This window comes from Entelurus aequoreus, linkage group LG02 (genome assembly GCF_033978785.1).
Source record: "Entelurus aequoreus isolate RoL-2023_Sb linkage group LG02, RoL_Eaeq_v1.1, whole genome shotgun sequence".
Taxonomy (NCBI): domain Eukaryota; kingdom Metazoa; phylum Chordata; class Actinopteri; order Syngnathiformes; family Syngnathidae; genus Entelurus; species Entelurus aequoreus.
Window position 1 is genome coordinate 14,073,809 of NC_084732.1, and position 14,164 is coordinate 14,087,972.

The 14,164-nt window shown below is 39.2% G+C and overlaps 1 protein-coding gene across 2 annotated transcripts in view; it reads left to right on the top strand.

Moving 5' to 3' along the window:
• The window catches only part of adamts17 (ADAM metallopeptidase with thrombospondin type 1 motif, 17), a 66,286-nt gene that overhangs the window by 27,525 nt on the left and 24,597 nt on the right, over window positions 1–14,164 (top strand). For both annotated transcript variants that reach the window (XR_009821333.1, XM_062022445.1), the window contains exons 7-9: window positions 1,087–1,130; window positions 10,541–10,646; window positions 10,972–11,112. Coding sequence is in view for 1 of the 2 variants with exons in the window: in XM_062022445.1 (XP_061878429.1) it covers window positions 1,087–1,130; window positions 10,541–10,646; window positions 10,972–11,112 (291 nt within the window). In the remaining variant the exon portion in view is untranslated. The remainder of the gene's footprint in view (window positions 1–1,086; window positions 1,131–10,540; window positions 10,647–10,971; window positions 11,113–14,164) is intronic.

Sequence of the window (14,164 nt, forward strand, 5' to 3'; positions counted from 1 at the left end):
TTTTCAATCTGGCCCGCTGGACATCCCCAAATAATTGTTATAGATATTTAAGATGTAAACTGTAGCTGCCATTATGATGTGCAGTGATGTTTTGAAAATTACGAAATTACCGTAAGTCTTGAACTATACAAAGTATTTCAATGGTTGGAATCTGCACTTTTGCATGATATACTAGTTACTTTGGTGATCTAAGTCACAGCAGCTCAGACGAGGCACCAAGCAGGGTGGGTGGGGAGCGTTTCCACAGAGTGTTTCCAAAGCGACCAGCCTGAAATGCACGTGTCAGGGACAGACGCGGAAGGAGATTTTTACAACAAAGTTCTAAAGATAAACATACTTTTATTCCATGGCTTTTAACACTGAGTGATCTCCATCCTGCTTTGGCGTCCCACAATGCACCTGCTGTGAACCTGTTTTTATGTTTTATTTATATATTTTTTATCGTGCTCTGTTTGTGTTGCGGTGTGCTTGCTCGTTTCTCTTGTGTTATCTTTTAACCTGCCCATTGTACAGCACTTTGGCTACCCCTGTGGTAAATTTTAAATGTGCTTTATAAATAAAGTTGATTTGATTTGACTTAGTGATATATCAGATGTATGAGATTGTAGGTGGGTTTATTTTTTACCCTTCGCGTTCATATTTCACTGTGTTTGTTGCATTTTTATTGCGTTTTGCTTGATTGTAAAATATGTCGATGGAGAGGTGGTGTGACGTTCATACGGTGTAAATATTCAGTGTTTTATCGTTCATAGTTAATGTAAATTCTTTATTTTCATGTACATTCTGGGTGTCTCATTCAGTAAAAAAATTTAAAATTCCATTCCGTTTTTAAGGCAGTCTGTCATAAAGTTTTTAGCTTTCAATCAGACATTATCGTAAAGTTTTGTATTAGTGTTCCTAAAAATAGATATACCGGCCCCACAGACACATTTTTTTCTCTAAATTTGGCCCCCCCGAGTCTAAATAATTGCCCAGGCCTGGGCTATAACAATAACAAATTGTATGACTGACAGAAGTATTTCATTGGTCCATGAGAACAGGTTTTGGTTTCGTTGAAAAAGTTCTAAAAGGGTTCTTGTGTTTCAGGACAGACTTCTGTGTCCACAAGGAGGAGCCCTGCGACACTGTGGGTAAGTTTCATCTTTTTTTATTATTATAATCATCTTCCTCGGAGGGCCCAAAAATTCTGTTGCTGGGCAAGTCAGGGAATGTCAGATTTTATTGTTTCTTGGTGGTTGTTGTGTCTGAGGAGGGAAGAACATTCCAGGACCTTCCAACTGGACTCCTTGGCTAAGATATTCGGGTTTGGCTTTGGGAAGTGCCTGGCGTGTACAAGTGTGGAATGTGTGTGTTGGCCCCAATGTTCTACGAGTGTCTCAGTGTTTGTCCGTGTCGGCATTTTAGGATGCGTACATTCCTGCGCGCACAGTGCATGAGAGCGTGCACGTGACAATAAAGGAAGGAGGACGATGAGGAATGTCCGATGGGGACTTGGCACCAATCAGTGGGGATGAAGAGTCGTCTCTCATTCTTCCGACTGGGGTCTCATATTTGATTAAAAAGATGTGACGAGACAGGATATCGACGACGACTTATCATACCCGTTTGCATTTGAAAATAATTCATAAGCATGCAAAAGTATATGTTTGTGTGTAGGCAAGAGGCCAAAACTCACAAAAGTATGCAAAAATAATTCGGACAGACACCTTTTCTGAGGACAGGTGGACAAAAATGATGGAGGTTTTCCTTTGTGGACACGCTACCTTCATGTCATCATTAGGGCTGTGAATCTTTGTGCGCCACACAAGTCCATTTGGTTCTTGGGAGTAACTATTCGATTCAGATTCCATTCTCCATTCTCAGAAATCTGCGTTTTTAAACATTCAAATATCAATTCCGCGTTTATTTGATGAAACATTGTATCGTGTAATCGAAGGAGGAGTGTCAATAGATGTAGCTAACTTAGTTTTCTTATCAGCAATCGAGCAGTAACTCAACCTCCGTGGCTTCTCAGCGCAAAACACAACACTGGAAATGTGTCCCCTGAAAACCTGTCCGACAAAAACTCACAATAACAAAAGTTCTGTGGGTGAATTATGTAAACACACCACAGTATCGAACTATACGGACTATAAGACGCACTTAAAATCCGTGAATTTTTCTCAAAAATGCGCCTAATGTACGGAATAATTGTGGTTGTGCTTACCGACCTCGAAGCAATTTTATTTGGTACGTGGTGTAATGATAAGTGTGACCAGTACATGGTAGTCACACATAGGAGATACGTGTAGACTACGAAATGATGCCAGTAAACAACACCAAGACTTTAAATGTTCCATTGAAAATAAAGAACATTAGACACGGCGCTCAAAAATCTTTTAATATGCTTTAGTATGACTTTTAAGTCGCACCGCTTAATGGATTGTCGGCCCATAATGGCAACCGTAGTCAGAGATACAAGTATTACTATGGTGTGTATATAAGGACTGCAAAATGGCACCATTAGCAGACATATTATCTGGCGTTTTGTTTCACAATATTATGCAAAACCAACTTTTCTTACCTTATGGTACTTGCTGATGTGTATTTGAGATCTGCATGAGTCCTGAAAATTTGCGCACGCCCCCCACTGTAGTCCGTGTCAATGCCGTAGTCGATAAGCTTCTTCGTTTTCTCTATCTTCTTGTTATGGGGCATTCATCCTCCGCTGTTGCCATTTCTAATATAAAGCAGCGTAAAGTTCTAACTTATATCTCACTGTGGAAGCGCTAAAAACTACCAGTGTAGTGAGTTTACATTATTCACCCAAGGAACTTTAGTTATTAGAGAGTTCCGGTCGTACGGTTTTTCACACATTTCCACTAGTGAGCCTCGGATGAGGAGATGCTGCTCCATTATTGATTTACTGTAAGTAAAGTCTGAATGTCATTAAAACAGTTAGCTCCATCTTTTGACACTTCTTCCACTCCCGTCCTTGCACGCTACACCGCTACAACAAAGATGACGGGGAGTAGACGCTGCCGAATGTGAGCCACGTAAATAAGACCGCCCACAAAACGGCGCATCCTGAAGCGACTGTCAGAAAGTGACTTGAAGATGGTCTGTAAAAAAATAATCTATGCAACATTTTGACCAAGGAACCACCATTACATGTTATGTAGACCACAATGAAGTGTTTTTCATTTAGAAAAAAATCATAGTATGACCCTTTTAATGCGCCCTATAATCCGGTGCACATTTTGTATAAAAAAGACAGTAATAGACCCGCTCATCGGCAGTGCGCCATATAATCCGGTGCGCCCTATGGGCCGAAAATACGGTACTCACTTTTCCTCTTGCCTAAATGCCGCGCTAAATTGTAGAACATATTTGGATGATTACAATCCCAACACTATTAATTCCAAACCAGCTGTAGTTCGAGAGTGTTTATTTGTAGCCCGCAAGAAAATTAATTTTTTAACACGACGGATGTAAACAGAGGTCACAACACAGGAAATCTATTACAACGTTGATTATATATACTGTACATGTTCTTTAAAAGTGACTTTTAAACAACGTCGCAAAATAGTTATAATTATAAATTGAGACTACGCTGATGTCCAATGTTGGATCCACCTTGTTGGTTGGGGGAAATTACCAAATTTCAATGGTCAAATCAACGTCACAACCTGACATTGAATAAACATAGTCAAAAAGCATGTTGTTTCAACGTTGTAATTGTGTTGTGGATTATTGGTTGGGAAATAAAAAAAATTCAATGGTCACATCAACGTCAGAAACCAGCATTGATTAAACGTCGTCAAAAAGCATGTTATTTCAACGTTGTGTTTGAGTTGCTCAACGACCTAATTAATAATAATAATAACAATGGATAACCCGACCTCGGATAAGCGGAAGAAGATGGATGGATGGATGGATGGATGATAGATTTATATAGCACTTTTCTAGACAGTCAAAGTGCTTCACAGTGGTAGTGGTAAGCTACATTTGTAGCCATAACTGCCCTGGGGTAGACTGACTAATTCAACAAGTTCTCAACGTTGTTTTAATGTCTTGTGCCTGCTGGCTGTAAAATAGAATTGCCAATCTTTTCTGAGTTCCTTGCATGCATGTTATATAATTGTAAATTATATTTTCAATGATAATAATGTTAGTAAAATACTAAAAAAACAAATGGGGGTACATTACATGAGTCTAAAAGCCAACAAAAAAAGTTTGGCAGATGAGAATAAATCTAAAGGTAAAATTTAGTGTAGAAATGCACCCAATTGCAGGAAATGTAGTCTTGATTTTAAACATTTTCTTTCGGGACTTGCGTGTCAGCACTTTGTGCCGATATATATTTTCCTTTTTTTTGTTATTTTTCCTCTCTTTTTCTCAAAGGGTGCTCGCATGCCAATTCTATGATCAACTACTGTACATTCCTCCATATAAGAGATCAACAGCTGTGATAAATTTCCATATTACTTAAAAGAAAACTGGTTTTGTTGAATTTTGTTTAAAATTCTACTCAAACATTTAATAAAGTCAAATACAAATAAGGCAACAGGAGAAGTATCCAACACTTCTCTTTTCTAAAGTAAATCTGTACAGCAGATACGATCATCTACATCAACAATATGATTTGCCTGAGTGGCTGGACAGGACAGATTTAAAAATAAAAATAAAAAAATACAACATTTTACATAGATTCTTTTTTAATCTATTCAAATATGAATCGGGTTTAATTCGAAAATCTTTTTTTTTTGACACCCCTTGTCATCATTGAAAGACGTGCTTATGGTTTTGTGTCCATTCAATCAATCAATCAATCAAAGTTTATTTATATAGCCCTTAATCACAAGTGTCTCAAAGGGCTGCACAAGCCACTACGACATCCTCGGCTCAAATCCCACATCAGGGCAAGAAAAAAACTCCACCCAATGGGACGCAATGATAAACCTTGGAGGGGACCGCAGATGTGGGGACCCCCCCTGGGTGACCGGTGCAATGGATGTTAAGTGGATCTAGTTAATAGTGTGAGTCCAGTCCATAGTGGGGGCCAGCAGGGGATCATCTTGAGTGGAGACAAGTCAGCAGCGCAGAGAGTTCCCCAACTGATGCACAGATGAGTGGTCCACCCCGGGTCTCGACTTTGAACAGCTAGCGCATCATCTGTGGTCACCTGATAACCACTCCACGCAGGAGAGGGGGGCAAAGCAGAAAATAGACGACAGATCAACTAGTCTAAAAGGGGGGTCTATTTAGAGCCTAGAGTATACAAATGAGTTTTAAGATGGGACTTAAATGCTTCGACTGAGGTATTATCTCTAACTGTGACCGAGAGGGCATTCCAGAGTACTGGAGCCCGAATAGAAAACGCTCTATAGCCCGCAGACTTTTTTTGGGCTCTGGGAATCACTAATAAGCCGAAGTTCTTATAACGCCGATTTCTTGCAGGGACATATGGTACAATACAATCAGCAAGATACTGTATGTCCTTACTAGAGAGGTTCTAACAAAAAAATGTCCCCTGGTTTTCATGCACATGTGAGGAGTTGAGTATCTTCAGTATGGGCATCCTTGGAACCGTCCCCGAGACCATGAAAGTGTTTTTCTTTATTTATTTTCCCAGCTGGCCTCCTGTATTTAAGCTTCCAGAAAGGTTCCCCAAAGTGTCAACAAACAGTCGACGCTACTGGACTTTTTCCTTTGGACTGCATCTCCCCAAAGCAGCTGCTCCTCACATGTTTGTCCTCCTCATCCAAAGCCGCCTTTGAACAAAGTCCAGTAGAAGTGGAGGACTTCCCTCTGTGGAACACCAGGAAGCAGAGTGCAGCGTTCAGCACGTTTACGAGTCTCGTCGCACACTCGCTCATCTCTACTCTGATTGGACCGTTGTGCCACTTTTGTCCTCGGGGACTAAGGCTGACATGGACTGGACAAACCTTCACGCTGGATCAGGGGTGCCCAAACTTTTTCCAGTGAGGGCCACAGACTAACAAACCAAAGGGTACGGGGGCCATTTTGGTAGTTTTCACCTTCAAAACAATACAATAATTATATATATTTTTCAAAGAACTAGACCAGGGGTGTCCAAAGTGCAGAACGTAGCTAATTTTCTAGCTATCGTTAGCACTCTAATATTAGCATGCTAGCTTTTTTTTGGTCAATTTTGCAGATATACACCTCAGTGTCAAATATTTTGTTGCTTGACGAATGATACCTGTTGGCATGTTAACGTTAATATGCTGTCTCCTTTAGCTAATTTTGTAAGTATACAACTTAGTCATATTTTAGTACTTGATGCATGCTAACGTTAGTAAGCTAGCATGTTAAACACATTTTTCAGGTACACACGTCAGAATAATATATTTTGGTACTTGACGCATGAAACAGTTAGCATGCTAAAATTAGCATACTAGCTTTTTAGATAATTTAGGAGGTTTCATAAATGTTGGTATTTTGGTAGTTTTCACCTTCAAAACAATACAATATTTATATATATTTTTCAAAGAACTAGGCCAGGGGTGTCCAAAGTGCGTGTACGTAGCTAATTTTTTAACGGCCTGCGGCACAATCGTTAGCATTCTAATATTAGCATGCTAGCTTTTTTTGGGGTAATTTTGCAGATACACACCTCAGTGTCAAATATTTTGTTGCTTGACGAATGATACCTGTTGGCATATTAACGTTAATATTAGGGGTGTGGGGAAAAATAGATTCGAATTCAAATCCCCATTCTCACGTTGTACGATTCAGTATTTTTATTTATATCTTATTTTTATTTTTATTTTTTTAAATTGAATTTTATTAATCAATCCAACAAAACAATACACAGCAATACTATAACAATGCAATCCAATTCCAAAACCAAACCCGACCCAGCAACACTCAGAACAGCAATAAACAGAGCAATTGAGAGGAGACACAAACACGACACAGAACAATCCAAAAGTAGTGAAACAAAAATGAATATTATCAACAACATAGCAGTGATTAAAAATCCCTCATTGACATTATCATTAGACATTTATAAAAAATAAATAAAATAAAAATGAACAATATAGTGTCACAGTGGCTTACACTTGCATCGCATCTCATAAGCTTGACAACACATTGTGTCCAATATTTTCACAAAGATAAAATAAGTCATATTTTTGGTTCATTTAATAGTTAAAACAAATTTACATTATTGTAATCAGTTGATAAAACATTGTCCTTTACAATTATAAAAGCTTTTTACAAAAATCTACTACTCTGCTTGCATGTCAGCAGACTGGGGTAGATCCTGCTGAAATCCTATGCATTGAATGAATAGAGAATTGTTTTGAATTGGAAAAATATCGTTTTTAAATCGAGAATCCCGTTGAATCGAAAAAATCCATTTATAATCGAATCGTGACCCCAAAAATCAATATTGAATCGAATTGTGGGGCACCCAAAGATTCGCAGCCCTAGTTAATATGCTATCTCCTTTAATTTTGTAAGTATACAACTTAGTCATATTTTGGTACTTGATGCATGCTAACGTTAGCAGGCTAGCATTTTAAACACATTTTTTAGGTACACACGTCAGAATAATATATTTTGGTACTTGACGCATGAAACAGTTAGCATGCTGAAGCATGCTAGCTTTTTAGATAATTTAGGAGGTTTCATAAATGTTGGTATTTCACTAATGCCACCTGTAAGCATGCTATTGTTAGCATGTTAACATAGTCCTGTTAGCATGCTCACTTTCTTAGCTCATTTTGCTGATATTTTTTGTTACTTGACGCTACCATTTTAATTTGGCTTTGGCTCTTCAGCATTTACACAACATTTCTACTGAAATGTAATTTTTTAGTTCTTTAAAACAATCTATATATTGTACTGGTTTTAAAGTTGAAAACTCCCTAAACGGCCTCAGCCTCCTTTGATTTGTCAGTTTGGAAAAAGGTTGAGCACCCCTGAACTATCCATCCATCCATTTTCTACCGCTTATCCCCTTCGGGGTCGCGGGGGGCGCTGGAGCCTATCTCAGCTACAATCGGGCGGAAGGCGGGGTACACCCTGGACAAGTCGCCACCTCAACTAGACAATGCCATTTCAGTAGTAATTGTGTGTGAATGCTGAAGAGCCAAAGCCTAACTGAAGTGCTATTGATTGATTGATTGAGACTTTTATTAGTGGATTGCACAGTGAAGTACATATTCCGTACAATTGACCAATAAATGGTAACACCCGAATAATTTTTTCAACTTGTTTAAGTCGGGGTTCACTTAAATTGATTCATGATACAGATATATACTATCAGATATATACTATCATCATAATACAGTCATCACACAAGATAATCATCATCAGAGTATATACATTGAATTATTTACATTATTTACAATATTTACAATCCGGGGTGTGGGATGTGGAGGGGGGGGTTAGGCTTGGTTGTTATCATCACTTCAGTCATCAACAATTGCATCATCAGAGAAATGGACATTGAAACAGTGTAGGTCTGACTTGGTAGGATATGTACAGCAAGTAGTGGATATATATATGTATATATATAGAGAGAGAGATGAGTAAGCATAAGAAAAAGTATCTACATTTGATTATTTACATTTGATTATTAACAATCCGGGGAGGGTGTTAGTTTAGGGTTGAAGCTGCCTGGAGGTGTTCTTTTAGAGCGGTTTTGAAGGAGGATAGAGATGCCCTTTCTTTTACACCTGTTGGGAGCGCATTCCATATTGATGTGGCATAGAAAGAGAATGAGTTAAGACCTTTGTTAGATCGGAATCTGGGTTTAACGTGGTTAGTGGAGCTCCCCCTGACGGTTAACTTGCTGGCCAGATAGCGTCAATATTGGCAAAATGTGCTAAAAAAAAAAGCTAGCCTGCTAACAGTACTATGCTAACATTAGCGTGCGAATAGTTAGCATTAGTAAAATACCAAAATATTTGTCACTGAGTTGTATACCTAATAAATCAGCTAAAAAAATGTATTCAGCATGCTAATTTTAGCGTGTTAAAATGCTAACCGCAACGTGCGTCAAGTACCAAAATATATTACTCTGAGGTGTGTACCTGAAAAAGTAGATTACAAAGTAGCCTGCTAATGTTACCAACATATGACTGAGGTGTATACCTACAAAATTAGCGGAAACAAAAGCTAACATACTAGCGTTAGCATTAGAGATGTCCGATAATATCGGACTGCCGATATTATCGGCCGATAAATGCTTTAAAATGTAATATCGGAAATTATTGGTATCGGTTTCAAAAAGTTAAATTTATGACTTTTTAAAACACAGCTGTGCGGAGTGGTACACGGATGTAGGGAGAAGTACAGAGCGCCAATAAACCTTAAAGGCACTGCCTTTGCGTTCTGGCCCAATCACATAATATCTACGGCTTTTCACACACACACGTGAATGCAATGCATACTTGGTTAACTGCCATACAGGTCACACTGAGGGTAGCCGTATAAACAACTTTAACACTGTTACAAATATGCGCCACACTGTGAACCCACACCAAACAAGAATGACAATAACATTTCGGGAGAACATCTGCACCGTAACACAACATAAACACAACAGAACAAATACCCAGAACCCCTTGCAGCACTAACTCTTCCGGGACGCTACAATATACACCCCCCGCTACTCCCTACGAGCCCCCACGCCCCACCCCAACCCAGCCCACCTCAACTTCCTCATGATCTCTCAAAGTGCAAAAAAAATAATGCACTTTGTGACTTCAATAATAAATATGGCAGTGCCATGTTGGCATTTTTTTCCATTACTTGAGTTGATTTATTTTGGAAAACCTTGTTACATTGTTTAATGCATACAGTGGGGCATCACAACAAAATTAGGCATAATAATTAATTAATTCCACGACTGTATGTATCGGTATCGGTTGATATCGGAATCGGTAATTAAGAGTTGGACAATATCGGATATCGGCAAAAAAGCCATTATCGGACATCTCTCGTTAGCATGCTAACAGGTATCCTTCGTCAAGTAACCAAATATTTGACGCCGAGGTGTAAACCTGCAAAATTAACAAAACAAAAAAAAAGATAGCGTGCTGATATTGAAATGCCAACAAGGCCGTTTAAAAATTAGCTACAGGCTACAAACGGCCCCAAGCAGCACTGCTTGGACCTGAACTTGGACAGACAGAAGACTTTTGACAAAGACGACAACTATGTAACACACACTCACACACAAACACACACACACAATGTGGATGATGTCATGTCAGTTGTGCGTGTGTAACGTGTTAATCCAGCAGCACAATGACAGCACACACACGCTCTTTGTGTGCGTAAAAGCCCCCCTCCACAACATAATCATGTGTTCTTATCCAAGAACAACACATGTAACCTTGGAGATGCTATGACCTCATCTAGAACGTTCTCTCCGCACTGACTTGATTAACTTTGCTACAGTCCTCACGTGTTTGTGTGTTCACCTAGTGTGTGTGTGTGTGTGTGTGTGTGTGTGTGTGTGTGTGTGTGTGTGTGTGTGTGTGTGTGTGTGTGTGTGTGTGTGTGTGTGTGTGTGTGTCAGGTATCGCCTACTTGGGCGGAGTGTGCAGCGCCAAAAGGAAGTGTGTGTTGGCCGAGGACAACGGACTCAATTTGGCCTTCACCATCGCTCACGAGCTTGGACACAAGTAAGTGCACTTCTGGATTGTAACTCTTTTGTGTGTGTGTGTGTGTGTAGGCACGTTATGTAAGGGCTAAATTTGCCTAACTCACATCAGACGTTTGTAAACGAGCCAGGAAAATGACATCATTGAGGGTGAACGACTATGATGTCATCATCTGGCAGCTGTGTGGATGCAATCGACGACCAGCAAAATGGCGTCCAAGTGTTACTCGCCGACAGGTCACATGACTGGGGCTCGCCGTGACATCGTTTGACCTCCGGCGAGTTCCATAGTTGCATTGTGACAGTGCCGCTGGTCACGTGACCGCATGTTGGCGTGTGCTCCCCAGCATGGGGATGAGCCACGACGACGATCACGCCTCCTGCACTGGCCACGCCTACATCATGTCTGGCGAATGGGTGAAGGGGAGGAACCCCAGCGACCTCTCGTGGTCGTCCTGCAGTCGCGATGACCTGGAGACCTTTCTCAGGTGACGTGATCGTGAGCACAGCGTTTGAACTCATTTACATATTAACACTGCTACATCTAACTCATTTGCATCTTAACACGCTTTCGCCAACACGTTTACAAATGAGCACTGCTGTCTAACTCGTTTACATATTGACACTACTATGTCTAACTCATTTGCAAAACCCAAAACCAGTGAAGTTGGCACGTTATGTAAATCGTAAATGAAAACAGAATTCAATGATTTGCAAATCCTTTTCAACTTATGTTCAATTGAATAGACTGCAAAGACAAGATAATTAATGTTTGAACTCGAAAACTTTATTTTTTGCCAATATTAGCTCATTTGGAATTTGATGCCTGCAATATGTTTCAAAAAAGTTGGCACAAGTTGAGGAATGCTCATCAAACACTTATTTGGAAAATCCCACAGGTGAACAGGCTAATTGGGAACAGGTGGGTGCCATGATTGGGTATAAAAGCAGCTTCCATGAAATGCTCAGTCATTCACAAACAAGGATGGGGCGAGGGTCACCACTTTGTCAACAAATGCGTGAGCAAATTGTTGAACAGTTTAAGAACAACATTTCTCAACAAGCTATTGCAAGGAATTTAGGGATTTCACCATCTGCGGTCCGTAATATCATCAAAAGGTTCAGAAAATCTGGAGAAATTACTGCACGTAAGCAATGATATTACGGACCTTCGATCCCTCAGGCGGTACTGCATCAAAAACCGACATCAGTGTGTAAAGGATATCACCACATGGGCTCAGGAACACTTCAGAAAACCACTGTCAGTAACTACAGTTTGTCACTACATCTGTAAGTGCAAGTTAAAACTCTCCTATGCAAAGCGAAAGCCATTTATCAACAACACCCAGAAACGCAGCCGGCTTCGCTGGGCCCGAGCTCATCTAAGATGGACTGATGCAAATTGGAAAAGTGTTCTGTGGTCAGACGAGTACACATTTCAAATTGTTTTTGGAAACTGTGGACGTCGTGCCCTCCGGAACAAAGAGGAAAAGAACCATCCGGACTGTTATAGGCACAAAGTTCAAAAGCCAGCATCTGTGATGGTGTGGGGGTGTATTAGTGCCCAAGACATGGGTAATTTACACATCTGTGAAGGCACCATTAATGCTGAAAGGTACATACAGAGGTTTTGGAGCAACATATGTTGCCATCCAAGCAACGTTATCATGAACGCCCCTGCTTATTTCAGCAAGACAATGCCAAGCCACGTGTTACAACAGCGTGGCTTCATAGTAAAAGAGTGTGGGTACTAGACTGGCCTGCCTGTAGTCCAGACCTGTCTCCCATTGAAAATGTGTGGTGCAATGTGAAGCCTAAAATACCACAACGGAGACCCCCGGACTGTTGAACAACTTAAGCTGTACATCAAGCAAGAATGGGAAAGAATTCCACCTGAAAAGCTTCAATAATTGTGTTGATAAAAGGAAAGGCCATGTAACACAGTAGTAAAAATGCCCCTGTGCCAATTTTTTTGCGATGTGTTGCTGCCATTAAATTTTAAGTTAACGGTTCTAAGTTTCCCCGTTCGAACATTAAATATATTTTCTTTAAAGTCTATTCAATTGAATATAAGTTGAAAAGGATTTGCAAATCATTGCATTCTCTTTTTATTTATGAATTACACAATGTGCCAACTTCACTGGTTCTGGGTTTTGTAAAACCACTATGTTTAACACATTTGCATTTTAACACGCTGTCTCCAACACGTTTACAAATTAGCACTGCTGTCTAACTCATTTACATATTGACACTACTATGTCTAACTCATTTGCATTTTAACACACTATCTCTAACACTTTTAAACCATGAATTGATTGATGGACTTAAACAATTTGAAAAACTTATTCGGGTGTTACCATTTAGTGGTCAATTGTACGGAATATGTACTGAACTGTGCAATCTACCAATAAAAGTTTCAATCAATCAATCAAAAAGAATAGCAATGTTGTATCTAACTCATTTACATATTAACACTATTAGGTCTAACTCATTTTAATTTTAACACACTATCTCCAACCCATTTAAAGAACATTACTGTTGTATCTAACTCATTTACATATTAACACTACTGTGTCTAACTCATTTGCATTATAACACACAGTCTCTAAACCATTTACAAATTAGCGCTGCAGTCTTGAACTAATTTACATATGTATATATATATATATATATACACATCCAGCACATTTACATATTGACACACTGTATGATAGCCAACTCATTCACATATAACACTTATTATGTAAATATGTAAATGAGTTAGAGACGGTCTCCAACTCATTACTACGTCTAACACATTAACATATTCAGACATTTACACATAGCGAGCTGTCTCTTACTCATTTCCATACGTCAATAACACACTGTGTAAGTCAAATATATATTGAAATGAGAGTGAACTAATTTACATAATGACACACTGACATTTGCATATCAGCACTGCTGTGTCCAACCCATTGCTGCATCGAACTCAATAACATATTCACACGTGTCTTAATTATTTACATATTAGGGAATTGTCTGTAACTCAGACCCGTGACCCTAAAAGGGTGAGCGGTAGAAAATGGATGGATGGAACAACACAATATGTAATTAAATTACATATTAACGTGATATAGGTAACTCATTCACATACTGGCATGGTAATTAATTTTCTTTACATTTACATATACATTAACACCCTGTATTACTCATTAACAAACTTACACTGCTTTCTAACTCATTTACATATTGACCCTACTTGGTCTAACTCATTTGCATTTTAACACACTATCTCCTAGCAATTAAAAAAAAAGCACTGTTGTCTCAAACTCATTTACATATCATCACTACACATTCACCTCATTTACATATTGACACACAGCCTGTAATTTACATGATTGCTAACTCATTTCCACGACGACTGTACTGTAGTCGAGATCATTTGCATATTTGCACACAGTGTGTAAATATGCAAATGAGTTATAGACAGTGTGTCAGCACTGCTGTCTCCGACTCATTATTGCATCTAACTAATGAACATAATTATATTTAAGCATT